Here is a 27,705-nt window from a genome sequence, read left to right as displayed (position 1 = left end):
TGTGCCAAGAGACGTCCTTTGGTGAACTCTGGTGCTTTCAGGCATTAAGCCCTCAGCCCTCTCTTTCACCACTCTGCCAGAGTTCTTCACTATCAAATAAGAATCAGCAAAAGGGAACCTGAGTCCGTGCTTTGACTTTAATGCGCTCTCTGCAGCCAACGCGATGCGCTTCCCAGACTCCAGGATGGAGCTGTCACCACCAATGCCCTGAAGTAGTTTCTGTCTGGCCCAGTGATTTCCCATTCTCTGCCGCCTTCCTTCTTTTCCTTATCTGGTGTTTCCTTTCCCATTTTTTAATTTAGTCTTTTTCTTTCTTTCCCTGGCCAAAAATTTCTGCTGAGTGGATTAATTTTAAGCATGATACAGTGCCATGAGAGAAGCTCTGTGGAGCGGTTTTATTGTAGACAAGTTCAAAAGTATTTGTTTAACTGAGATATGTGTTTAAAATTGCACTCGTGAGCTTACGGGCAAATGAAAACCAGAGTTCCAATTAATAATTTTAAACTGTATGGCACACCAGGCAAATTAAATATGCTTTTCTCTCCTTCCACAACACCAGATGTTTAGGTTTGTGCAGCTGTTACCATAGGTGAGGCATGCACAGCAACAAATGCCTGAGATGTTCACTGAGAGCACAGCTACGTCCCAGTGTCCCGCTCCCTCTCACAGTGCCTGTTGCTTTTTGTGTTCCTCCTCAGCCTGCTGTGCTTCTGATACACCTGCTGCCATGGCCCATGATGCCTGCTGGGCAAGAGGCAGTCACGTACCTGCGTCGGTGCTGCTGTGACCCTACGGCTCCTGCACTGCCAGAGGCTCCTTCAGGCACCGCCAGTCCAGGTAGGCCTTAACGTTGAACGGGCAGCCCCTAAGGATGAGTTTCACTTAGAAACTGCATTCTTGTAGTGGGAAACTGAGTACAATAATGGATGTTATTGATTGGTCTGTGATGTTGTCCATACCGATCGGTATTTAATATTGATTGGAGAGTCTCTGCTGTAGACGGTATCCCCACAGACACATCTGCTGTCTCTTGTGTCATCCTTACATTCTGTAACTATGCCATTTTTTTAAAGCACGTAGGGAAATGTCACTGTGAGCACAGTGACCCTCCTGTAGGCCTTCACCTGGCAGGTGACAAGGTGCCTGGCGGCAGGGCCTTCATTGGAGCAGGGCAGGGATGGTGCTGCCTGCGAGGTGCAGACGCATGGCCGAGCCCTGAGGGAGAACCTCTTTGTGGAGCGAGGAGCTGTTAGTGAGGCACTTCGGGAATAAGGGGAGGGCAAGGAATGTTTCAGGTGGAGTTGGTACATTGCAGGAAGTTCTTCCATCTTTCCTTAGGTTTATCTCCTGAAGTTCCCGGCTCACTTTGTTCTATTGCTGCTCGGTGTAAACCTCTGCGGTGGCTTTGTCCCATGGCACTGTGCAGCGCTTAGCAGTGCCGCGCCGGGAGCAGCCCGCACTGTGACTGGGGGATGCCGCCGTCCCGCCGCGGGGAGCTGCGAGCACCGGCACGGAGACTCCGGGAGAGTTCCCCGGGCACGGCCGCTGCCGCCCCCCCGCCCCGTTTCAAAACCCTACCCCGTTTCCTTCGGGCGAACCGCGGCAGAGGCAAATCCGGCACCGCTCTCTTACGCCCCGGCTGCAGCCCCCAGCCCCATCCTCAGGGGGAGGTCGGCCGGGCACCGCGGGGCAGCTTCCCCCGGCAGGGGGGGTCGGAGGGCAAGGCGGCGCCGGACGCGGCCTCCCGCCACGGCCCGTGGGCTCCTCGCAGCCCGCCCGGCGGAGGGACGCCGCGGGGCCCGGGGTTCGCGATGGCCGCGCGGCGGAGCGGGCCGCGCCTGACAGGAAGCCGCCCGCCCGGCGCCGCGCGGGAGGGCCCGGCCCTCGCCTTCCCTTCCGCCGCGGGCTGCGCTCCGCCTGCCGGCGGCCCCCAGGTGTGCGCGGAGCGGGGCGGCGCTCCCTTCGTCCTCCGGCCCGAGCGCCGCAGCCGCGCGGCGGGGCCGTCACGTGGGGCGGCGGCGGTGGAGCAGCGGCGCTGCGCTCCGTTTTCCTCCACCTGCCCCGGAGCGGCGAGCGCGGGCCCGGCCATGGGGCTGCGGCGGGAGGCGGCTGCCCCGCCGCCGGCCGCCCGGGCTGCGGGGGCCGGCGGGCGGGCGTAGAAGCGAGCGCTTCCCCCCTTTGCCGAAGGGCAGGTGGCGGCGACCCGCCATGGAGAAGGCGGCGGCGGCGGCGGAGCTCCGGCAGGGCGCGCTGGTGCCGCTCACGGCCATCTGCCTGGGTGAGTGCCGGCGGCCGCTCCCCGCGGGGCACGTCCGGGCACGGAGCCGGGATGCGGGCACCTGCGGAGGCCTCCGCGGCACGGCGGGCTCGGGGCCGCGTTGCGGGCGCTTTGGGGGCAGCCGGGCCGGCGGGGCTGTGCGGGCTGAGCCGCGTTCCGTCCGGGTCGCGCGTCTCGCTCCTGGGTTGAGTCTAGTACGGTGACCCCATGCGGAGCTTTAAAAAAAGAAAGTTTGGACGGCAGCGATGCCCCTGCGGAGTTGAACCGCGACACCGCCCGTCGCCGCTGTGAGCGGCCGGGGGGGAACGCGTTCCCCGATGCTCCGCTCTCCTCCCGCTGCAGGTGCCGGGTTGTGGCGGCACGGAGGCGCGTCCTCTGCCGATAGCGGGCAGCCCTTTTTCTGGGGGAAGGCACTTTTCCTTGGGGCTTTGTGCTGCCCTGTGCCCGCAGCCGGCGGCCCGGCGGTTGGGGTTACCGGCCCTTGCCTGTCCCAGGGGCCTGTGCTGGGCTGATCCCAGCTCTTTCGAGGGCTCTGAGTGCTGTCTGATAAACGTACTGCCCACGGAACTGTGTGAAACCCTCTGCTGCTTGCTGATAAAGCGGGTTTGTGTTTGGTAATGCCGAGTGATAGGCAGCATCAGTTACATAAACTGTCAGAAGTGGCCATACTGCTTATTCTCTTTCTGTGGAAGTTTTTAATGTCAGCGCTTGCCCAGGAAAGTGTGGAAAGTTAAAGACTGCTCTGGTGACTAAAGACATCTCTGTGTTAACTATGAAATACAGTGCATAAAGCCCTGTAAGCTTCAGAACAGCTGAAACATCTCTGCCTGCTGCCGCTGCTGTATTGCAGAGACATAAAGGGCTGCCAGAAGTGTGTGCAGCATGAGGGCAGAGCCTGCTGGACTCTTGAGTCTAAAATATAAATTCCAGCCATTTGTTTTTCTTGGGGCCTGGTCAGAGCTTTGTGAAAACTTCTGTTATTTAATAAAAATAGCATAGTTGTTCTAAAAGTGACTAATACTATCATTGAAGATCATGTGAGTTCCAGAGTCCAAGCGAGAGCACTTTGTGTCCTTCTCTGGAGGTAGCATGAGGTCGGAAGTTTGGTAGATCTCTGCAGTGCTTTGTGCCTGTCCCTTGCACAGTAGTGAAAGTTAACAAGCAGGGGAGGGGGGAAGCTTATCACTTGTTGTGCAGTGAAGACCCCACAAGAGCACTGTGCTTTAGCTGTTATTGTGTGTTACTTCCTGCCTGCCTGGCCTTTCGGTCTATCGTTGCTTTCAGTTCCTGTTTCTCACTTCTCCAGTCCTTCTCCGCTTTTACTTTTTGTTCTCCTGGGGCTGTTTGTGGGGTTTGGTGTCTCTGTAGACACACTGCTGCCGCCTGTGGCTGTTTGACTTCAGCTGTGAGCCGCAGTGTGGAGCTGCTTTGTGGCAGCTGTTCTTGGTGAGGCTGTTTCATTACTTGTTCCTTAGAAATGCTGGAGAATGCAGAAAGTGGATGAATAACCAGAATAGCAGGGCTGGTGTCTCTCCTGGGAGTGCATCAGAGCTGGTTGTAGTGCTCTGATCTGAGGGCCTGAGTGGGAGTGGGGAACAGTGAGGGACCATGTTGAGGAAAGCATCTGATGTGAGGCAGTTCTGAAGAACTGTTCTCAACTACTGGCTGCTTGTTATGGAGCAACTTGGAAATAAGAGAGAGCTGCAGTACCAGCCAGTAGGTTTGTGTAGGGAGGGCTCTGTTTGCCAGGTGTGTGGAGCTGCCCATCACTGTCTGCCTGGCTGTGCTCAGGGCTGCTGGCTGAGCTGTCACATGGAGCTGGGAGCTCTGTGTGCTGCTTCTTCCCTCTAGCCCTGTCCTGCTGCAAGTTCCTCCTGAAGGACCCCTCTCAAGAACCTCTGCTTGGAGCTTGTTCTGTCATGTTGGGAAAACTCAGGCAGAACATGTGCAGAAAGGCAGTGGTTAGGATGATACTCTGCCTATTGTTAGACAGAGTACATTCACGTACTTAGGAGCAAAATATTTTAATGTTCATAACATCTGTCAATTTGTGACTTAATTGCTGGCTGATGTCTTCTCAGTCTGTGTGACTGAATTACTATGGTTACAGGAACAGCGGTGCCACATGGGGGAACTTTGTGTCACAGCGTTGCTGTGGGCCAGGACCTGTCGTGCAGCTCAGGTGTGGAGCTGCCCCTGGCACAGTGTGGTTACACAGTGCCTTGGCCTGGTTGTGTAATAAATGCTGCTGTGCGTTAATTATGTAATAAAATCAGCACTATTAACATCCCTTGAACATAGTATTGATACTTTTGAGTGCAAATGAGTAGCTCGAGCCTGTTTGTTCTGAAGCCACAGCTGTTCCTCAGCTGCTCTCCTTCCCTTGCACTGTTCCACAGTTTCTTTCCCTTGTGCTGGTCTGTCAGGCCAGAAGGTGGTTGGAGCCAGGGTTGTTGTCCTGCGATGTTTTAACGGTGCTAAGACAAAAGGGCCTGTAGTCAGCATGCCTTCATGATACAGAAATAGTGCTAATTGTCAGTGGCTTCCAGTCACTGCTGGGAGCACAGACAGTTCCTCTTCCATTGTTCATTTTTTAATGATGTTTTTTTTCTAAACACTTGCTGCAGATTGGCTATAGAAAGATTTTGGATTTAACACAAGCAAAATTAAGCCAACAGGGTGCCTGGCTGGGGTGTTGTGAATTAAGTGTTGGTAACCTTTTAAACCTTTCTAACTTGCTTTAGTGTTTGTCATGTTATTAGTAAGCTGTAGGTTACAGAACACTGCTAAGATGAGAGCAGTTAGTGAAATGCAGTGTAATCACCAGAAAAGGGCTTGAAGAATCTGCAAGGAAACTCCAGTGGAAGTGTGTGCTACACTGAGCTCTGCAGTAACAACAGCACAGGAAAAGATGTTGGTGATGGCCCGTCTTATCAGATCTTTCTAACAGTGTATTCTCTGAGAGGAGACTTCTGAGAAAGTGGGGAGCATCTAAAGACCCACCTGGAAGTCAAATGTGATCTGCAGGCACCCTACAAGTCTCATCTTGCTTTGATGTCACTAATAGGCTTTTTTAAAAACTTCATAGCTGTTGATTAGCCAAGTTAACTGTGTTTGCTTTTGCAACTTGTTTTCAAGGTGACATTTACCTGATAGGAACAAACTGCTTTATTCAGCGAGGATACATTTCAAGATAACCTTATAAATTATTTTACAACATTTGAGCTGTTAAAGTGACCAGCTGTGATTATGGATGTTTTAGTGTGATTGTTTTTCTGTCTTCCCCAATTCAAAAAAAAAAAAATCCCGCAAAAGACAACTGAGTTGTTGTTTCTCTTGTTAGCATATTTGATTGATGCTGAACTGATATTGTTTGTTGAAAGTTGAGAGTTGATTCATGTGAATTCTCAGTGGAGATAAATAGAATTCTTACTGGAAGACTGTAATACCTTTATATAAACATGGCAGCAAACACTTAGAAATGGCAGACTATGAACTGCCTCACTGTGCCACTGGAACCTATGGTAACATTTTTTCTTTCTATCTTTACAGTGAATCTCTTTCTGACTGGGAAAATAGAAAGTGCTGTTACCTCACTAGGTAAGATACACTTATTTATATTTATTGTTGTTTTGAAGTTGTTACTGTTCTTTTACTGTTTGAAGACTTGTTTAAGCAAAGCAGCATGACCTTTGTTTGAGAAAGGGTAGCAGTGACATTTTAGGAAGCTTAGAACTTTCAAATCTTGCTGGAATGGTTATTGGACTCCGTCAGTGTCTCTGTGTTGGAAAAAAATCTTAAGCTTGAGGCCAAGGTCACAGTATGTACTGATATGTTTGGGGGAAAATCTGTGTTTAGGAGATGTGCCTGGGAACATCAAGCTGGGGGCAGAGGCCCATTCCCAGAGGAGCTAAAACTGGAATGTTAAGAACATCTTTTGATTCTTAGAGTGGAAATGCAATCAGAGTCCTGGCACTTAGTGTAATTTCCTTCTCTGTAGTAGTACTGTGGCTTACTGACGTTACTGGAGGAGTATAATCAGAGTCCTCTTAGTGATAAGGGCACTCTTGTGCCTTTCAATCCACAGTCACGTTGGTAGGCATACTTTAAGCCTAAAGAGGCTACAACTTAAATAAAACATAATAACCAAATATGGGATGCAGGAGAAATGGAAATGAGAAAACACAAAAATAATTCTAAGGCAGTCGCTTGATTAATGTGAGAGTCTGAGTATTCAAATCGACATGGAGTTTTGAGAGAAGATTTAAATTGGGAAAGGATAGTAATTGACTTCCTTAAGCTTATTTCAGGGTAGCTTGGATGCACCACATGGGGTGTGTGTTGTTTGCAATACTATATTTCCATTCTTCTATTAGAAAAAGACCAGAATGTGATCTGTGTCTTGATCTGTTCTGCCTGGATTGTTCTTAGCTTCTGATGGAGTTTGGCATCCCCTGCCTGTATGGTATTTAAGTTTACAAAGTGTAACTTGAGTAGTTATACAGTCTAGATTGCTGCTACTTCAGCCTCAAATAAGTAACACTTCTTCCTGCTGGCTCTGCTCTTTTCTAAAGCTGTCCTTTTGCTAGAAACAGGGTTGTAACATTTCACTTTTATTCTTTCGAGCATTCGGAAAACCTTGTAATACTGTAGCCTTCATGATTTCTTGCTCTGATACAGCTTTGAGTTACTCCGATTGCTGACATAGTAACTGGAGCAGTGTGAAAAATGATCATAAAAGATCATTGCTATAATGCAGTTCATATCTTACTTGTTTTCCTGTGTGCTGGAAGATAACAGGTGAGGGTAGTGCAATTGCAAGGCAGATAACTCTGCTGAGAACCCTCTTGAAGGAGGTGTTCCTTAGCAGCCATAATAAAAGTGGAGAGGGGCAGTTGCTGTCCCAAACGTATCCTTACGAAGCACCTATTAGAGACAGATCTTTACAGAAAGGTGTAGTGGGGTTTCTCTTCAGAAAGCTCGCAGTGGCAGAAATAAAAATTTCTGGAGATCACAGGTCAAGCCACCTTCTTAGCTGTATTCGTACACTTCAAGCCATCAAAGCTGTCTCTGCTGAAAGGGAGAAGTTCTCCCACCATGTGCTCTTCCCCTGCCTCAGTCAAGCAGGTTCTGCTTCTTGGTCCCACAGAATGCTCAGGTTCTGCAGGGTCAGTGAGCTGTGTGTGTGCTGGTGCTGGGGGAGCAGCAGCTGGCTGTGGGATGGATAAAACCAGGGAGAGCCTTCAGACTACAGGCATGAGGGGTCTGTGCTAAGCAGTGTGTGAGAGCACTCCTTGAGGGAGCAGTTAGAGAACTGAGGAGAGAGTGTTCTGCCAGCCCTGAGGTAACTGTTAAGAAGGCATATTTTGCTAAACATGAAGTCTTGAGAGAAAGCTCCTTGTGGCTTCTCTTAGTCTGGAGCAGATGGTTGAGGTGTACTCCCTGTTACAGAAGGGTGCAAAGATGCAGGGTTGATCTTCTGCTGGGATCATCTAAAAATTTCATAGAATAGAGTCATGAATGTTGGAAAAGGCCACGATCCAACCAGCAGTCCATCCCTCCATGCCCACTAACCCGTGTCTGTCCATGCTGCACCTGTCCTTTTCTTTAACACCTCCAGGATGGTGACTCCACCACTTCCCTTGTCTCTGCTCTCACCCTATTTATTCCTGCACAGCTTAGTAACCCCAAAACAAGCTGTGCTGTCCTCTGGTGAAGTGTGGTGTTTGTTGTAGTTCCTCTTGCAAAGAATAGGACTAGTACCTTCTGTGTAATGTTTTGGAAAATTTCTTGGAAGTTTTTAGTAGCAAGAATTAGTGGCGTATTTAACTGGAGGGAGAAATTTACTGCTGTTTGCAGTATAAGAAATCCATTTGATCATTACTGAAAGAGCCTCATATTAAGATTTTTCATCTTACTGTGGGATCATAAGAGTGGTTTGGGTTGGAAGGGACCCCAAAGATCACCAAATTCCAACCCCTCTGCCACAGGCAGGGCCACCAACCTCCAGTTCTGGTACTAGACCAGGTTGCCAGGGCCCCATCCTAGCTGATCTTGAACACCTCCAGGGATGGGACGTCCACAGCCTTTCTGAGCAGCCTGTTCCAGCACCTCACTACTCTCTCTGTGAAGAACTTCCTCCTGACATCCAATCTAAACCTTCCCTCCTCGAGCTTAAAGCCATTCCCCCTTGTATCACTGTCTACCCAAGTAAAAAGCTGATTCCCTCCTGTTTATAATGCCTTTTTAAATACTGGAAGGCTGCAGTGATGTGTCCTTGCTGCCTTCTCTCCTCCAGGCTGAAAAACCCAGCTCCCTCATCCTTCTTGATAAAAACTCTAAATTCAAACCACTTCTGACATTGAAATGATACTTTAAAAAAAAAAAATCTATAAAAGATTAATTGTTGTTTATCTTCAGAATTTGTTAAACAACAACAAAAAATATCACCTCGGTAATATTTTGTTGGGTTGGTTGGCTTGTCCAGGGATTGATATTCTCTTGCTTTTTAATGAACAGACATCCAGAATGTGGAAAATGTAAGCTGTTTTGGGTGTTTTGTAAATTGAGTTTTCACTTTGTTTCTGTGTTTGTGTGTAAAAGCACAAACAGTTGCTGCAGAAAAGTTGTCACTATTCTTCTCATGCACTGTTGCTTATAAGACCTTCTTCATCCAGAAGCATGCCTTGCTATTTAGAGACTTCCCTTTTCCTTTAGGATGTTTTGGCAATTTGAGAAGGCTTGTATTTCCTTAAGGTTGATACTCAGTGTTGTGCTGAAGCCCAGCTTAGTATCACAGCACTGCATGAGGGTTTGTGGTTCTGCAAAATTCACACAGGAACTAGGAAGGGAATTGAGGCCCCTTTGTCAGCACTGAAACCCCAACAGTATGGTATGGCAGTGTGCCCTCGTGGTTTTTCTGTTTAGTGTGGGTTTTTCTTTCAAAATGAAGTTGTCATTTATGCAGGTGAAAGAACAGCTGCTCAGAAGCAGTGATTGAAGACTTCACCTTCATTGCTACGCAGCAGTCAGTGCACAGGGGAAGACAATCATTAGGAAGGAGATCTGTTGGTCAATTGCAAGTGCCATAGTAATGAGCACTGACAAGAAATGAAGGGTGTCTAAAGCACCTGGCAATAAGAGTGAGGTTTGGGTAGACAAGATAGGAGTTTTGTGTGTGTGTCCCCTTCCAGTTTTCCCCCATGGGCTCAGGGGGTTATGCACATACCCTTAAAATAGTGTACATATGTTTTGGCAATGGTAATAAGGTTAGCAGCCTGTTAGTTGAGCAGTCCCTGTAAGAGTGATTAATTGCAAGAGAAAAATTAATTCTCCTTTTAATTCTGAATGAGGTGAGTCTGAAATGTTTGTTTTATGGCAGGAGTGTAGACTGCTGCGGGGTATTGAGAAACAATGGCCATGGCCAACTGGGCTGCCATAAGTAGCATTTAGCACAGCCCTTACCTCAGATTTTCACAGCAACCATCATTCTGCTAAAATCAAAAATCTTTTTCCTTTGTCCGTTCTTGTTCCTTGTCCCATGTTTGTGGCAGATGTGCAGTGTTAATAAGGAAAGGTGTTTCTCACTGAGAAACTTGTCACATTGTATCACGTTCACCGCTAAGACTTGGGAAACTTGCTGGAAAAGAAAACCTGCTAGTGACGTTACTTCAGAAATCAGGGAGGTGTCACATAGCCTTTGGTCAGGTTTTTGTAAATATTTCCTAGAGCTCAGGTGAAAGTATTGGGGAAATTCTCTGCTAAACTGCAGCAATGAATGTGAGTGAAGGTGCTTGTAGGGATTCAGCAGTGTGTCACTGGGACTCCTCAGAACATGAGCTCTAACCAGCTTTGTGTGAGAGCTGGTTTTGCTCTCTGTGCTGCTGTTTTTATTGTCAACACAGCATATTAATCCAGAGCAAAAGTTGGTACAAGGGGAACAGAAACCTTTGCAAGGCTCTGCAGAAAGCCTCTGGATAGTGCTGCGTGCTGTGTTTGTTCTGTGTGCACATTGTTTCCCTCCCGTTGAGAAGTTTCAGTAACTCGGCGGTAGGACGTGCACTTCCCAGTTCCTCTTGCACTGCTGCTCGCTCTGTGTCCTCCCTTGCTGCTGTGGGATGTGTGTGCAGTGATAGGTGTGTGGAGGGGCACATCTCAAGGCCTGGGTAGGCTGCTTTGGTGTGTGTAATGAAACATCTTGAGAGCCCAAGCTGACAAGTACTGCGGTCTTACATTTGCTTTCTTGTTTCTGTAGCTGTCAGTGTCCAGTGTGGAGCCTCTCTGTTTTTAGACATGTGCTAACAAAGGTTTTCTTGTATTTTTATAACCACTTCACTGCAAAATATTTGCTAGGAAAATAGATGTTTACTTGTGTTTATGTGTTTGGGAAGTTTTTGTGCTCTTTGAAACTAGTAGGAATTGCATACATGTATTTCAGTGAAACGCCCTGTTTGGAGGGTAAAAATAATAGCTCTTTCTGTTTTGCCTCAGGTAAGTTGCTCACCTCGTGCTTTGTATTCACATGGCTCTCGCATTGTGGCTCTCGCTTGAGAAATGCTTGCTGTGGGCAAATGGCTGAGCTCCAGCACTGGCTTTCCAGAGGATGCTGCAGGCCGGGCTCTGAGGGCAGCCCTGCAGTGCCTGCATCTGTGTGGCTTTGCTGGGACCTTGCCCATCCTTGTGCAGCTGGTGCTGTCCTGGCTCTGAACCCAAAATGATGCATTTGTGCCTACGTGCAAGCAGTGCTGCAAGTCTTTGATGTACATCAGAGTATACTTACCTTAAAGTGTAGACATCCTTTTTTTTTTTTTTTTTCCCTTCATTATAAGCTGGGAAGAATGAAACGTGTAAAAATGGGAACATTCAGCTGTAATCCAGAAGGCGTGCTCCAGATAGTCAGCTGATTTAGAAATAATTTTAAATATATATTTGGAGAGTGTTCAGAACAGCTTTTGCATTACAGAGAATTTCCTCTCTTGTAGTCTGCTGAGAGTACATCTTCCCAGCAGAACAGCTTTCCCACTTGTCCTTGGAGCAGCTCACTGCCATTTTTGAATTGCTTAATTACAAATTATAACTATCTGATGCAGCTTTGATTGGCCTGCAGCTTTCCATAGGAAGCTCTGAAAAGACTTTGAAAATACTGAGCTTTCCCTTTCTGCAAAATTTCAATCTGTTAGAGTTCAGGAGGAATTTAAAGTACTCAGGAATTTTCAGTGAAAACATTTGACATCGAGGTCCAGTTAACTTTTTGTCTTCTTTTGTTGGTTTAACCATGACACTCTTCAGGTCTGTCATCCGGTTAGAAGGAACGTATCCAGGAACAGGTTATAGCAAAATGGGCTTCTAGGTGCTTTGCACTGAATATGGATCTTTTCCAGTTGGTGAGAGTCACAGCCAGCTTTGGGCAGCTGGTAAAGAGGATTTCTGCATTACATCCTCTCTTGCAGATCTGTGCCGTGATATTGATTGTAGCCTTCGGTAAATTCATACAAGGTTATTGATTGATCCTGCATTGAAATGCAGGTTATGCTTACCTGCAGTTCAAGTGGGTGCCTTAATTAAAAACTGGGCGGGGAAGAAAGCAATAAGAGGATGAAACTGTTGACTCCCATCTGTCTGCAACCCCCAGAAATTGATGAAAGCTCTTGTAGCTAACGTGAGTTGTTGATTAGGTGAAGCATTAACAATATTTTTTCCCTCTTATTAACAGTTGCTTGCAGTGGAGAACTCGAACAGCACACAGAGAGACGGGGCGTCATCTACAGCCCTTCCTGGCCACGAAACTATCCTCCAGCAGTAAACTGCAGCTGGTACATTCAAGGAGATCGTGGAGACATGATAACAATTAGGTATGGTTTGTGATATTCTGTGGGGATAATTGGTTGCTTTGCTGAAATGAAGCTGTATGTTTCGATCTGATGTAACAATGTTGAACTGTTTGCCAGAGCTACCAAGTGGCTGAATAGATGGACAGCAAACTTGGTCATACTGGAGCATGGGTTGCAGGTTGGGCACCTCCATTTTAGAAATGTTCTGCTAGCTTGTTTCTGTAAGTTACCTCTGACATCTGTTTATATTCAAGTCATTTGTAGTCTGTTGATATTTTTGTCTTTGTAAAACCTGTGAGATTTCATCTACCTCTGATAGATGACGAGGTGGGAAGCAGTGATATATTTACTCAAATTAAATAGTTTCCTTTCTGTTTATTGCCTATAAGTAGGAATAGATGAATGCTATAGAACATGGAGCAGCCTCAGTGTAAATTTGATTAATTTCTCTTGAATAATTGCAGTATCCTTCTCAAACCAGGAACTGCTTGTTTAAAAAAAGAAAAAAGCAAACCTGGGAAAGGTTTTTTGTTTGTTTTTTCTTTAGTGCTTTTTTTTTTTATTTGATGCCATCTGCTCATTCTTTGCTCAGCTGCTTAAAAGGACTACAAACCTCTTCAGCTGCAGATGCTCAGCAATTAAAAACAAATCTGCCACAGATGGAATAATAGAAGGGCTCCACCATTCCTAGTTCAAAATAGGATCTACTCATCAAACATAAGGAAGTAGATACCTGCCAACATTTAAGCACCATAAATAGAAACATGCTTTTCAACCCCGTTAAATTGTATTGGACTTGCAGAGTTTATTTCAAAGCAGAGATTGTTGGAAGCTCTGAGAAAGCGTATAAATGAGAGAGAGGACTTGGCTCTGGAGAATAGTGCTGCAGTTTATGCTCTGAAAAGTCTCAGAGCTCCTAGTTAGAATTAGGATCTCTTTAGCAAGTGTGAATTTAACAGAGGGTAAAGAATTGACGGAAAGTGAGATGAGGAAACCAGTAATAATGTGTACACAGCTTGAATGTGTGCGTTAGCAATAGTTTTGAAAGATTTCTTTCTGATGAGTTTGTTTTCTGCCGCTGGATACAAAGCCATATCCTGCCCTCCTCTGCACATGTGAACAATGGGAGCTGTGTGTTTACATCCTAGGGAGTAGTTTGCCTTGTGGGTAGCAGACGTGTTGTAGTGCTACGTTTCTGACTATAAATGTCCTTGAAATGATTCACTCCAGTGTAGGAAATACAGAATGTTACAGCATCAGAGGATTTCTTTAGAATATTGTAGCAATCTTAATGCCAAAGATGTAAAAGCAGCAGCTGACTTTGCCTATGTCATGCCAGCCTAGGAAACTGGAAAACAGGGCTCAAATAAAAACATTTTTCTTCTTAACAGTGGGGAATGCTTCTTGTCATAGCTGTGTGCTGACGGGGGCATAGAAAATATTCCAAAGAAAATAAAAAATAATTCTTAGGGTGAGATCTAGTTTTTAACAGGTTCACAAAACAAAAGATACCACCTTCTTTGTGTTATGTCATACCGAAAACATTTGCCTTGATCTTGGATTCTCATTGATGGTACGACAGCGATGTTATATAAGTAGCATATCTGGGATACAGCAGGAGTCACTGAAGGATAAACTGCAACTGAAAGTGGTTTTGATTTCTAAAACATGCAGTCAGTGGTCATTTTTTTAATAAGCTCATTATTCAGCAGCTTTTAATAGAGCAGTACGCAGATCCACACGTGGATGTTGCGTGCAGTCTCCTGTGGATGTGTCCTTTAGAAGCTTGGTTTTGGCATCTACCTTTCATGGTTGTGTTGATTGTCTCATATCCTCACGTCTCCACACTTACTGTTTTGCTCTGTAGTTTACTTTTTAGAAATCCCTGGGAGAATCTTCACAAGAATGAGAAGTATGTTTTTCTTGCTTATTAGTTCTGCACGTTTCCATCCTTTCTTTCAAGTTTTTATTTCTGATAGGATCGTGCTGTTGAGACACATGGGAACTGTGCTGGGAACACATGTAGCCACTGTTTTCCAGGATTACGTTGTGTCACTTGATATTCAGATAATTAGTAAGTTATTGTTTCGGAAACTTTTTTTTTTTTTGTCTGAATTCCTCTCTGTTTAGGTCTTATTTTCATAGAAGACCACGTGTAAGTCCTGTAATAGGGATGTCATACCCTTTAACTGCTTTTTTGCACCATCCTTAACAGGGTGTATTTGTTTGTTTCCACCAATCTGATGAAAATATCTTTTTTTTTTTTTTTTTTTTAAAGATTCTTTATCAGTTGCTGTTATCTGATTGTTGGCAATTGGCCCTGATGTGGGGACAGTATGAATAATTGCATTTTATTATAGGAATTAATGAGACTGAGAGTAAAATGTTCTCCATGATCAGAATTCAAGATACGAGCGTTGAGAAATTATTTCCGTAGTGACCTTCTCAAGTTCTGTATTAACTGGGGAGGCCTCGCCAGCTTTCACTTCAGTGAAAAAAAATGCTAAGGTGCCAGCTGAGATTGAGATTTTGAGTAAAGCCGAGGCGTGTTTGTGTCAAGACTTTCTGGCATGTATTTATGGACAAATTCAGGGGACCGTTTGATACTGTATTTGCTGAACATGGTGATTCACAATTTGACATTAATTGGAAAAACTTATAATAGCCATGTATTTAATTAAGTTTCTTGTGCTTTTTAAAACCTGCCATATCTCCTGCCTAAGGTTGCAGGGTTGGTGCTTGGAAGTGGGGAGTAGAATAGAGCTTTCCTGACTTCAGGTCCTTGTGCTCCAGTGGGTAAACAAAAGCTTTTAATGAGCCAATTCAGTCATCAGTTGTTTGCAGTCTGCACTTGCTGTGAGAGGCTGGCAAATAGAAGTAACTTCTCTTGCTTAATTGGCCTCTCTGATTTATTTTGGGACTGTACTCTCCTAATTTACCCATGATATTTATTCTCCGAATTTAATGACTTTGGAGGGCCAAGTTGGACATTTTTTAAATTCTTACTTTCATTCAGGTTTTACAACTGCTGGGTCTGAAGCATTTAACCATTCATGTTCATATTCATGGTCATCCCATGTTTATCTTTTTACAGTTAAGAATGCTTTTCCCAGCTTTAATCTGTATTTGCTTGTGCTTCAACTACATAGAGGTTGTAAGGAATTCCCCACATTATTTATCCAAGTACTTTTTTTTTTTCCTAGTAGCTACTGCTCTCTGGTGCAGATGCCAAAAATCTCTGCTATGGATTAGTTTTGTGGGTAGTCTGTTTTTTATCTTAGTTTCAGAGTATAAATGAGTATTTATGGCAAGTTGGTTTAGTGAAGTTCTATCCAGAAGTTCACAAACACTTAACAGTTAATAGGTGAATGTTGTTGTAAGTTACTGTTGTTTCATTTGAGTAATGTTACAAGCTAGATCTGATCACAACCTGTCCTGTAATTCCTTGCAAGTTCCCAGAGTCCTGCTCGGTGTGGGAGGTAACCTGTTTCCAGTAACATACCTTCAAAGAAAAATGAGATGATTTTACCTTTTCTTTCTGCAGTATTCCATAGAAGCAGACTGTGCCAGTGGGAATTTGTCCATTCCCACTGAATTGTTCTGAACTTGGGATTTGAATGCTCCCAGTGCCTGATAGACTATTATTGTACTTCTGTATGCTATTACTGTTATTATTTTAAAAGGAATTAGCAGCAGAAGGGATGTTCTCCCTTACTTACACTCTATACCATCAATCACTCAGCTGCTGGGCTGATCCTTCTGGCACAAAAAGTTGTATTCCTGTTTGAGGAAGTTCAAGTGAATGAGCAAATGTCCCCATGCTCTATTTTGTGGGTAGCAGAATTAAATTATTCTTCAGAAGACTACAACAGCAACACTAGATCTAATTACAGGTGATGAAAGAAGTGAAGCAGCAGAAGTTGAATGCCCTATTCAGAACTCCTAGGTTAAATAAATCAGTAGGCTACTTAATGTCAGATCAATGTGGCAGAAGCTTTTTGCACAAAACCTCATTGCAAATGGATTATGTGAAAACCAGTTTTCTGTATTTCTACACGCATATGTATGCATATGTGTTGTTTCATATTTTGTTGTAAATTTTTTTTGTTTGAGATTGACTGACAGTCCACTCAAATATATGATATTTTTGGTCTTAAGTGAAGTCACTATCAATATAGATGGGACAAAATTTGCTTCCATTGATAACAGTGTAATGTAAAAGGGTGCTTGTGGAGAGTTGTTATACAGTTATTATACAGTTGTTATACAGTGTCTTAATTGAAGCAAAATGTGTTTCAGTTATACTCTGCATGAAATGGAATGTAACTGTTTTGACTTTGCTTTTGCCCTCTGAAGGAATTTTATAATTGCTGTGGCATTTACTGTATATAAAACTTCATCAAAACTAGAACACTTATATTTCAGAGAACTTGTGTTTATTCAGTGTGTTTCAAACTTTCAGCTGCCAGCATGTGGTTGAGGTGCTTCTTGCTTCTGAGAAAACAGGGAGTTTGTTCTTGACAGTGTTCTTTATCTCCCTTTACTGAATAGTGAGGCAGTTTTTTCAGTAGCTCATGCATGGCAGCGAGGCATTGTGTGCTGGTGTTCTCAGGGAGGCTGCTGAACGTGCTACCTTTTTCACATATATCCCTCCTCACCACTCGTGTGCTTGGATGGCTTTGTGCCTAACACTTGTGCTTCTGGGTGGAGAATGTGGGACTCTGTTCTGAATCTCAGATCCACAGCCAGTACTCAGGAAAATCAGTTACGTCTGTATGTTTTTGCTTTAAAAGGTGGGACTGAACTTTCTTCTTCAATCGTATCTCCTCTTTGCTCTTTATTAGCAGTATAACATTCTGAATATGCAAATAGAGGTAATTATTGATAATTATCTACAAATACAGGGTAGATTGCTCATTTGCAGAAGAGTTTGTGAACCAAGCGTGAGTGCAGTGGGGAAAATGTGTGAGCTTTGAGACTTGGCTGCAGTGCTGGGAGCTGGCAGGGTAGGAGAACAAATTGCTCAGCTCTGTAAGATTGTTCTTGGTACATCTGAAATCTCCATAGAAGTGAGTTAAAAGATGTAGTAAATGATCTCATTGTTTCACACAAGCAAGGGTTTTTCTGGTTATTTCCCTCTCCTCCACTCCCAAGTTCTGAGCTTCCATAACTTGGTTTAGTGACTGTTCCCTTTTGTTACAAATGTTGTTGGGCAAATAGTTACTTCCAATGATTACCATAGAAATTCTTTGTGACAAGAAAACTCTATAAATAATTTTCCAGGTAGATGATAGAAACTCTTTGTGGTGCCTGGTACCTAAGAAAAAAAAAGTGAAACCAATGTGGAAGCTCAGTAGTGCCGTCTCAGATCTCTCACAGCAGACTTTCCGTGGGTGCTGGCAGTTTCAGAGCTACTTCATGTAACTCCTTTTCATGCTGTAGTGCCTCTTTGTGCACTTGGTCATTAAGAAGTTTTTGTAGAACACCTGGGACAGAAATTCTTTGCCTGGTTGATACTTGAGGTTTTTTATTTTGACTTCAGATTCACTTAAGACTCCCTTGCAAAATAAGCTGTTTTCTAAAGCTTGATGAGATTGCTTACATAGCAAAGAAGTGGGTACTGTGGAAGAATTTTTCCTAGCTGGAATGATATGTGGAACATAATAGGAGAAAAAGAATTAGAAAAGAGGAGGGGGGCATATTTGTGTCCAACAAGTTGCTGATCATGATTTAATTTCCATTTTAATTTAACATCCTGGTGGCTCTTATTTTTCATTCTCTTCATGAAAACTGCAAAAAAATGTTTCAAGTCAGTACATTTGGCAGAGCTCTGGGGTGTGTGTAGGCTTGAACTGCTCTAAAATGAATTGGCTGGTTTACAAAGTTGCTGCTCTTTCCCTTCCACCTTCAAAGGGCAAGATCTGGCAGGCTTTTACAGCCTTTTGTAAGTACACCATGGTGTCAGAAAATTATCTTCCATTTATCTTTTTCAGATAGTTCTTCCTCTGTGTTTCTGAGAAGTCCTTTGTGGAAGGAGATTCCTACTTCATAGCAGCTTTTCAGTCTCTCTGACTTTTCTGTTCAGGTGTTTGTGTGGAGTATGCAGTGACTGTTACCAAGTTAATTGTGTGTAGCTGAGGTATGTAAAGAAGAACACAGTACAGTTCTAAGTGTCTTGGACAGTGTGCCCTTTCACAGTAAGCTTCTCCCTTACTGCAGATTACTGAAAGCAAATGCAATGTGTTTCATCAGAGCGTGAACAAACACCCAGTGTGGTTCTGAGCTCCAGTTTAGGGAGTATTATTCGGCTGTGTTCAGGGTTCAGCAGCTGTTGGAACACCTCTTTGCACTGGGTAAGATGCTAAAGAATAGCCTTGGCCCTGGGTCAGCACAAGAGCTGGTTGTTTGACAGTGAAAGGTTATAAGCTCGTTTGCTCTGCATTTGCATTCCCGGAAAGGGAATGTGTTATTCTTTGAACTAAATAATCATACAGTTAGAGAGACTTCATGTTCCATTTCCTTTCTTGCTGTTCTCATCTTGTCTTCTCCCTGCTTATCCCTGGCTTGAAAAACTGATTTTTGTCTTGCTTCTTTGTCCCCTTAGGGTTCTTTGTATTGCTTCCTATTGTTCTTACTCTGATACAATAGCTTCTAATTTCATGCCATCTTTTAATAGCTTCTAAGGTCGGAAAAGATTGTTGAAATCATTTTTTATGCTTCCATGTAATGTTCTTTGGTATTTTTTCTTTTACTCAGATCTGTGTTTTAGGAAGTAGTTTTGCCTACAGGCTCTGAATAAGAGATGCATTCTTTCAGATTTTGGAGCTGCTTGGCATGCTGTTTATGCCAGTGAGATGAGTGCTTTTCCAAATTGGGAGAATTTGAATGCAATGTTTATGTGTATGCAAGATACTGGAGATGTTTCATTATCTTTGAATGTGATCTCTTTATGTCAGCACTGCTTGTGCAGAAACTCAACTGCTACATTCTGTTTTTTCACTGTTTAACTGTTCCAGATAAATATCTTTTGTTACTTGTGTTTTCTTTTGTTCTTAACAGTTTTAAGAACTTTGATTTAGAAGAATCTCAGAAATGTGCAGTAGATTGGTTGATGATTGGCCCATCTTCCAAGAGAGAGGAGTACAAAGTATGCGGATCTTCCATACCTCCATCTTTCATCTCTGCAAGGGATCATGTTTGGATATTTTTTCACTCAGATGCATCAAGCTCAGGACAGTCTCAGGGATTTCGCCTTTCTTATATTAGAGGTAAAACCTTGCAATTTTGTTGGCTTTGCTTAAGCACTCTAGTAAAACTTGAAGACAGGAGTATTATTTGTTGATGAGAGTCTTGGGACCAGTCTTGGTTATTGTGTTAGCATGGTAACACTGATACTTTTTCCAGTTAGCTTCTTACTGGTTTTCTTGAAGTATACTGGCCTGACCTATTGACTTGTGACACACAGAGAGGGTAGACATTAAAATGTGACATTGGATGGTTACAAAAGTTTTGATACTGACTTTTTTCTGCTTGTTCTCTTTCACAGGAAAGATCGGCCAGGCTGCGTGCCAGTCAGATGAATTCCATTGTGCAAATGGAAAGTGTATTCCCAGTACTTGGAAATGTAATTCCATGGATGAGTGTGGGGATAACTCAGATGAGAGAAACTGCACTGTTCCTCCAACAGAGCCTCCGTCCAGCATCTGTCCCTCAGGAACATTCCAGTGCAGTGTAGCCCGCTCCACCAAGTGCTTGATGAACGAGCTGAGGTGTAATTCAGTTAAAGACTGCAGCGATGGTTCAGATGAAGATAATTGTCCTGATCTTTCCTGTGGCAAAAGGCTGGGTAATTTTTATGGATCTTTTGCTTCCCCAGACTTATTCCGTGCTGATCACAGCAAATCAGACCTTCGTTGCACATGGTATGTGGATACACAAGATAATCGACATGTTCTGTTGCAGCTTGATTTGCAGTTAGGCTACAATGACTACGTAAAGGTGTATGATGGCATTGAAGAGAGAGGTGATAAATTACTGCAAACATTTTCGTTTCACAACAATAGGCATCCGGTGAGCGTGGAGTCATCAAAGGGCCAGCTCACAGTCTCGTATCATGCTCGCTCAAAGAGCACTGGCCATGGATTCAATGCAACCTACCAGGTGAAAGGCTATTGTCTTCCTTGGGAACACCCCTGTGGAAGTGATGAGGAGTGTTTCACTGATAAGCAACATTGTGATGGCTGGTGGCACTGTCCAAATGGCAAAGATGAGGAGAACTGTCCGGCTTGCCAGAAGAATGAATATCCATGTGAAGGAAACAGTGGGCTTTGCTACTCAATACTTGACCGCTGTAATAACCAAAAGAACTGCCCAGATGGCTCAGATGAAAAAAACTGCTTTACTTGCCAGCCAGGGAATTTCCATTGTGGGACAAATCTGTGCATCTTTGAGACTTGGCGCTGTGATGGTCAAGAAGACTGCCAGGATGGAAGCGATGAGCACAACTGCCTGGTGATTGTTCCCAGGAAGGTCATCACGGCTGCTCTGATCGGGAGTCTCGTGTGTGGCCTGCTGCTGGTGATAGCGCTGGGTTGTGCATTTAAATTATATTCCCTGAGGACTAGAGAATACAGGTACACAGAAACATCTTGGTTTTATGATTCTTTAGTAACTGACTGCGTATTTCTTTGATTAAAGGAGGAAAAAAAGTGAATTGTTTAACAAAGAATTCAGAAAATACTGTGAAATATGTTAAGTAGTACTCGCTGCATTAGGCTTAGAGAAGAGTAGTTGAGATTTTCAGAAGTAGGGGAAATGTCAACTCTTCTATGATCTGTGGAAAATACACATCTCTTGTGTAGCCTGCCAGGCCTGAATCTAACAAATATCAAAACTATTTTGAGAAATTTCCCTTTTTTGCCTGTGGTTGTGCCCTTTCGGAGAGAGTCAGAAGGGGCTTCCTGGTGCCTGTCTCTTGTCATATGCACCAAGCCTGTCCATGATGTGTGCTTGTTGCAGTGCTTCATGCTGTATTTTCCAAAAATAAGTAGAACAAATTAATGCCTTTATTGATGTAAGTTGGCCTATTGGAAAATGTGCAGTTACTACGGAGTCCAAACTCAGACTGGGTTTACTGATTTGATTCACTGTTACTATTGTTCCTTTTATTAATTTTAGCATCCTGATAAGATTTTGCACAGAGCCCTGGTAAAGATTTGCCTTTTTGCTGCTAGTTTGAAGCCCTCTGCTCTGTGTCTGTGCATTAACGTGAGAGGAGGCAGGACAAACTGACTGTAACTTCTCTTCTGCTTTTTTTCCTACTGTGGTTCTGTTCCCAGAGCATTTGAGACCCAGATGACACGACTTGAGGCAGAATTTGTGCGTCGGGAAGCTCCACCTTCCTATGGGCAGCTGATTGCACAAGGACTGATCCCCCCAGTCGAAGACTTCCCTGTGTACAATGCATCACAAGTATGGTGACATGAGTGCTGATGAACCTAGTAGCAGCCAGACTGCTATAAGATAGAACTGGTCTGGAACTGTGTTCTGTCAGTAGCAGAGAAGCTCTGCTAACTGTATGGAAATGCTCTTACTGAAATATGTATGTTTTACTTTGAGCTGTAGAATCGTAGTCATGTATCTTGGTGCTGTGGGTAGTTCTGAACACATTAAATATATTTGCTAGGGATCAGCAGTGAGAAAAACATGCTGTTTTACTGTATGTCAAGACAGAATGAACAGAGATAGAGAAAGTAAATAAAAAAAAAAAGGAGCTTTCCAAGCTGAAACTGTGAATGTCTGAGGTGATAAGAAAGTAGATCTCTAACAGTATTTTTGGAAAACTCTAGAAATAATTTTTATTTACAAACACATTACACTGGGAAGCCATTAAGTCATATTGATGTTTTACTGTTGAGTTCTCAAAAGTCTCTCACAAACTGTTAAAATTATCCCACTGTGATGCAGGTCCAAGTGTGATAAAGCACTCAAAGCTTGTTACTCAGGTGCAGCAGTACTATGTTTGCCTTTCTCCACTGTTACCAGGGTTTGAGAATCCTCTGCTATTTCTGTTGGCAGAGGACTTGGTGGTCTGTAGCCTGTTCTTTGGTGGTGATCTGATAGCAAGTGGGAAGCATCTTGCTGGGCAAACAAGAAGAAATTAAATTCATTAAGGAAACATTTTAATGGAGAATGTTTTGGTAGAGACAGAGCTAGCTTTGACATTCTTAGTAGTCCATTAGAAAATACAAGTTTAATGAGGAGGATTCTCTCAAAATGGAGATCTTAGTGAATGAGCTATGGGAGAAGTCTTTTGAGTGTGTGCTAAATCGGTTGCCTCTGTGTGACAGGCCTCCGTGCTGCAGAACATCCGAACGGCCATGAGGAGGCAGATGAGACGTCACTCGTCACGACGTAGCTCGTCTCGGCGGCGCCTTGGCCGACTCTGGAACAGACTCTTCCACAGACCTCGGGTGAGAGGACAGATCCCACTCCTGACACCTGCCCACACTTCGCAGACGACGTTGGGTGATGGAATCATCAACCGCGCTGATGGGACTATCAGGAGTTCTCCGCCTTCACCTGAAGGACCTAGTTTAGAGGCAGACGCCCACGCCAGTGACCTGCAAGAAGCTGGATGTGGCACCTTGCAGCCAGAGACTGAAATCACAGAGCCATTGCCTTCGAATGTCTTAGAGAACACTTGCACTGCTGCGCAAGCAGAGCCTGAGTCTGGACACGCTGATAAATCTGTAGGTGCTGAGACCTCGGGCAACGAGCTCAAGCAGCCCAATAAAGCGGATTCAGGAAAGCCTTTCAGAGATCCTTTGTCTGAAAGTGTCACAGAAGCGATCCGTGGAGGGTCAGCACCCAGGAGGACTGTCCTGGAGGACAATAATTTAAGTAGAAGTCATCCACCAAGTGAAGAGCCATGTAGGTTACCCTTAAAGTGGGAGTCTGCTTATTCAGATAGCCCCTTGAATGTTCATATCCAAGTGGATGGACAAAGCCGGTGTTGCCCTGGCTCCCATCGGGAGGAGCCTTTGGGTATTCATGCGGCTTGTTGCCATTCTGTGGAAGTGCCAATGTTAGAGTCCTCTGCTCCCCTCTCTGAAATCAGTACAAGTGATGATGAGTCTTTACTTGTTTGCTAGTAGAAGCTTTTGTTTTGACCCTGTAAACTTTGTAACTTCATTGTTTATATGACTGTGCACTTTGATTTTAGGTGGTTTTTGCTCTCAGATTGTCCATCAAAACTGGTGTGCTTTAATCCCCAGGAGTACAGCACAGGACTAAATGGGACAAGTTTTTCTTTGTTGCTATTCCTGAAACTCCAGTGGGGGCAGAAGTAGGCCAGTATATGATGTCAGGGGCTCAGAGAGCAAGAATATGTCACTGTAGTTGGGAGGCATCTCCACTGTTTATTTCTTCTGTGCTTTATTTACTTTCCATTCAGGGAGTTGGTATTTCTTTACTTTTTCAAGTGATCTTACAGAAATTAACACTGTTGGAACTTGGAGCAGGCACCAGTTGTGACTGTGAGTACCAGTCGAGAAATAACGTCCTTTTAGGCATCATTATTTAACTAAAATTTAATAATATCATTAAAATGTTTGAGAGGAAATAAAATCCTTTGTTGTTCCCTATTTCTAGAAGTAGCTTGCTTCCTTTGCTCCCTTCAGAAATGTTTTGATGGCCATATAGCTCTTGAAACATCCACTAGAACCAAAGTTTCTATATAGAGTATGCAGAACATTCCTGTCTGCTATGGCTTTGTAGTAAGAGATCAGCAATGTTCAGTACAAGTGAAATGCATTGAACCCCATTTGCAACGATATTTTTCAGTTGTCATATGTTACTCTTTTCAAAGTGATGTAGCAAAGGTTGAAGAATTGCTTGCTGTCTTCCTACCCTTTTTCCTCTCCTCCTGATTTCAGGGACTTTTATGATTACACCTCTTTGGTTGTGCTCTGAAGGTTTCTGAGACTTCACAGCTAGCTGCAATAGGAAGCACTGAGCACTTGGTAACTGTCGGGATTGGATTCTTTATTTTGTAATAAAATCTACTTCACAAGTTTTCTTGTAAATCTGCTATCTAGGTGCAGCTTTTTGAAACTTGTTTTTCTAGTCAGTTATAGGGGTTTGCTTTTACTTTCTGTTAAGAACTGAAGTAGGACAGTGCCAGTTTCAAAGCTGACACTGTGTGAATTGTATACTGCTTTAAACTGGTGCCTTTTTGTGTTTTTGTTTTTTTTTTTTTTAATTTAGGGTGCAATTAGAAGCAAGCAAGATATTTACCTGAAAGAAGGTTGATATTACTGAAGCAGGAATGACCTGGTGCAGTCACAGCTGGTTATGGTCTGATAGTTTGGCCCTGCTGCTGGTAGGATGGTGCCATGAAATAGCGTGGGCCAGGCTTCCCCCACCCTTTTAGGAGCTCTGTTTTGGCCCTCTGGTGAGGCAGTAACAAACTGGAATGCTACATACAGAAATTAACAAAGAAGTTATCTCAGCTGTTCCTCTGTAAGTATCCAAGCGCTCTGATGCTGTTTAATGCTGTAGGAATTCAACTTGCCTGAAGTTATTAACTGGTAACTTCAGCTTGTAAAGCTGGGGTGGACTTGAAGTGGGGTGTTTTTGCAGGCTTTTGCAGTGAACAGTTTACATTGAAGTGTCAGAGATGTTTTTTAATGGACTGTATGTGCCCTGAATCTTCCACTAGGACTTCCTGTGGGAGTGCTTTAAAAAAATAAGCATTAAGACTTTTGCTTTACTGAAATGTAATGTGAAGGAATGACTTTGAAATTACTTTTTTGTTTTCAGTTGCAAATTGGTTTCATAGTGTGTTTTCCAGAGGTGGAAGATTCGAAGTCTGTAAGAGCATAGAAAGGATTGTAGCAAAATGCATAATGAACAAGAGTCATAGTTACATTAAGTAAGTACTACTCATTTCTTCTCAAGTGCTTTTGTGATCAGAATTCATCAAGGAAAATGAAGCTTTGAAAGATGTTAATTTCACAGCATTTATAAGCATTTTAAATGCATTCCACCTTTGCTGTGTACTGTAGTCATCATGCTGCCAGATTGTTTGCATCGAAGGCTGCAGGTTTTAGTGTCATCTTTTTTTCCCAGAGGTAACTTTAAATAGTAGTTTTATCTTTAGAACAGTAAGCCTAATCTTAGTGGGGAGGAGGGTTGTTTCAGGGTTAATATTGTGATGATATGAAGGATCTTCAGAATAAGTGTTTATTTAATTCTCTTACAGAAATGTATTACTATAGAAAAATAATTTTGATCATACTATGCCTTAAATTATCATCACTGTAAGGCTCTTGAAGTTAAAATATGTTGAAATGTTAGAGTTGAAATATATACTTTAAATTACTGTATATTCTGGGAACAACCCTGCACTGTATTTTCTTTTAAGATGTAACAACATAATTTCTTACATATATAATGCATATTTTGTGTACTGATCCATTTGGTAACTCAGCAGAAATTTCAGTGAGAAAGATTTATATTTAGAAACTGACAAACATCCAGGTTAATGAAAATTTGATGCTTGAAGTGTACAGAAATACTCACAGCCATCACTGCTGGAATTTACAGCCTTGCATAAATGAGACATACAAGCCTGGTGCTTTTGTAAACACCTATGTTTTGTATTCTGCAATAGAATATTCTCTCCTAGCTCCCCTAGTCCATTCCTTGGAGGCAAGAGTCACTTTTGCAGAAGAAACGTGTGCATGTGTGCTGTGGGTACAAACAAATGTGTTGAAATGTTGACACTTGATGGAAAACTCAGAGTCTGCCTTAGTATAGGTCTACCCCTCCTTTCTCCACCCCTTGTAAGCATTAAGCAGAGAATTGACTGTCATTGAAGCTCACCCAGCTTCTGTTCCACACAAGATGCCTCCGTATATTCAGAACTAACTAAAAAAAAAGGTGGAAAACTGCTACTATGCCAGAAGTGTGAACAGAAAATTTCATTCTTTGCTCAGTGGAAAATTATGATTGCACTTCAATGACTACGTAACCTAATGAGCTAGTGAATTTATCTTTTAAAAAAATATTTTAAGAATGCTTTTCTGCGTTAAGTATTTTCATAGAAGGGAAAAAGTTTTAAAAAAAGAAACAACACCAAAAAACCCTACAAAACTCCACTGTCCAATCTCCCTAAAAAATAGTTTCCTAAAAATAACTCTGAATGGAGAGGAATATTTAAGCCTTTTCCTGATCTAGGAAGAACCTCTCACCGGCAGCATCACGACTAAAGTGTTCTCTTACTCTCTTATTACTACTAAAACATGGGCTGTGTTTCTATTTGAAATTGCAACACTTTCCAGCTTGTGTATGACTCTGTAACATCCCTTAAATGTACTTGTTTTCTGTTCTCTGCCTTTTTTTTTTCTTTTCTTTTCTTTTTTTGGTATGTGTGTGTTGTATATATTCACTGAAATACATTTTACCATAATGTGTATGTACAGATGTATGGTTCAGGTATGGCATCGTGGTTACCTGTGTTTGCTGGTTCCTGGACAATGATACAATACAAGTAAGATGCTGGGCATCATCATACTTTGCTCTTGCTTCAATCTCTTAATTTTTAATAAAATTTAATGTGTCCAGAGACTGTGGATTTCTGACTGTCACTTGAGAGTGCCAATCTGTTAGCACTGCCCATTGCTGACTCCATATGTTGAGTCAGTTATGAGCCTTTGGTGTGAAGATCTGAAGTTGGTGTGTAGTTCTTTTTTTTGGCTGTATGCTTCTTGCTGGTATCTGAAGCTGTAGATGTGTGTCACTTTTTTTGGAAAGTACACGTGAAATCTTACCAGTAGCAATTTCCTGTTGTGTACAGATGTCTTTAAAAGATGCATACATATACCCCAAATAACAAAACATAGCTGTGGAGTACATGATTCTTTATGACTCTGTTGCAGAGAAAAAAAACAGACAAAAAACCCTGTTCCTGAAACATAGCACCTCACTGCCAATTGCTGGGGCTGTATTTGTTTCGCTCATGCTTCCTCTCTCCAGTGTTTATGTCTTTTGTTTATGTCATTGGCTCTATTCTGCTGTGGTTGTTTTTTTTAGTAGAAGGCATAAGCTGAGTTCTTTTGTGTTGGCAGAAGTTTGCTCTACAAACTTGGAAGTATTTATCTGTGTAATAGAGAATTGTACAGACTTCATGGTCATCAGGACTCATCCATAACCATGAAGGATAGAAGGGCACAGCTTGATATAGAGGGCTGACAGTGCCTCACCTCATAGGAAGGGTGATTGCTTTCCTTCACCATGAAGTGCTAATTCAGCTTCAATAGCAGTGACACAAGCAGTAATACTACAACCCTAATACTGATGTAAACGTGGCTGAAATGAATAGAGCCCATAAAAGGCAGACAGGGTAATAAACGATACCTGTGCACTTGCAGCAGTGTTTGCTGAAAGCCTGTGTAGCACAACAGATGTATCTTGTGACAAATCAAGGAGCTAGCTTGAAAAGTCTTAAGTAATTTATGTATTTCTTTTAACAGATTTTTGAGAGAAGAATTGCTTTTGCTTATTTAAGAACAGGAAGTGTCTTTTCATCTCCCA

At 43.2% G+C, this 27,705-nt stretch overlaps 1 protein-coding gene across 3 annotated transcripts; it reads left to right on the top strand.

The window, feature by feature from the left end:
• The first annotated feature begins 596 nt into the window (after positions 1-596).
• On the top strand, positions 597-26,739 carry LRP3 (LDL receptor related protein 3). Of its 3 annotated transcripts, none has more exons than XM_052685833.1 (7): positions 597-837; positions 5,831-5,878; positions 11,991-12,129; positions 19,168-19,376; positions 19,655-20,741; positions 21,447-21,579; positions 22,458-26,739. In XM_052685833.1, exons 1-7 carry the CDS (start codon positions 597-599, stop codon positions 23,259-23,261), a joined length of 2,661 nt encoding a protein of 886 aa, XP_052541793.1. In that variant the 3' UTR covers positions 23,262-26,739. The 3 variants fall into 3 exon arrangements, with proteins under 3 accessions (XP_052541793.1, XP_052541794.1, XP_052541795.1); XM_052685834.1 differs by lacking the exon at positions 597-837 and adding an exon at positions 2,101-2,278; XM_052685835.1 differs by lacking the exons at positions 597-837; positions 5,831-5,878 and adding an exon at positions 18,102-18,247 and having other exon boundaries at positions 12,008-12,129.
• Positions 26,740-27,705: the final 966 nt, after the last annotated feature.

The sequence above is a fragment of the Tympanuchus pallidicinctus genome, unplaced genomic scaffold, assembly GCF_026119805.1.
Source record: "Tympanuchus pallidicinctus isolate F22 unplaced genomic scaffold, pur_lepc_1.0 scaffold22, whole genome shotgun sequence".
Classification (NCBI taxonomy): domain Eukaryota; kingdom Metazoa; phylum Chordata; class Aves; order Galliformes; family Phasianidae; genus Tympanuchus; species Tympanuchus pallidicinctus.
This window is presented reverse-complemented; position numbering and strand designations above follow the sequence as displayed.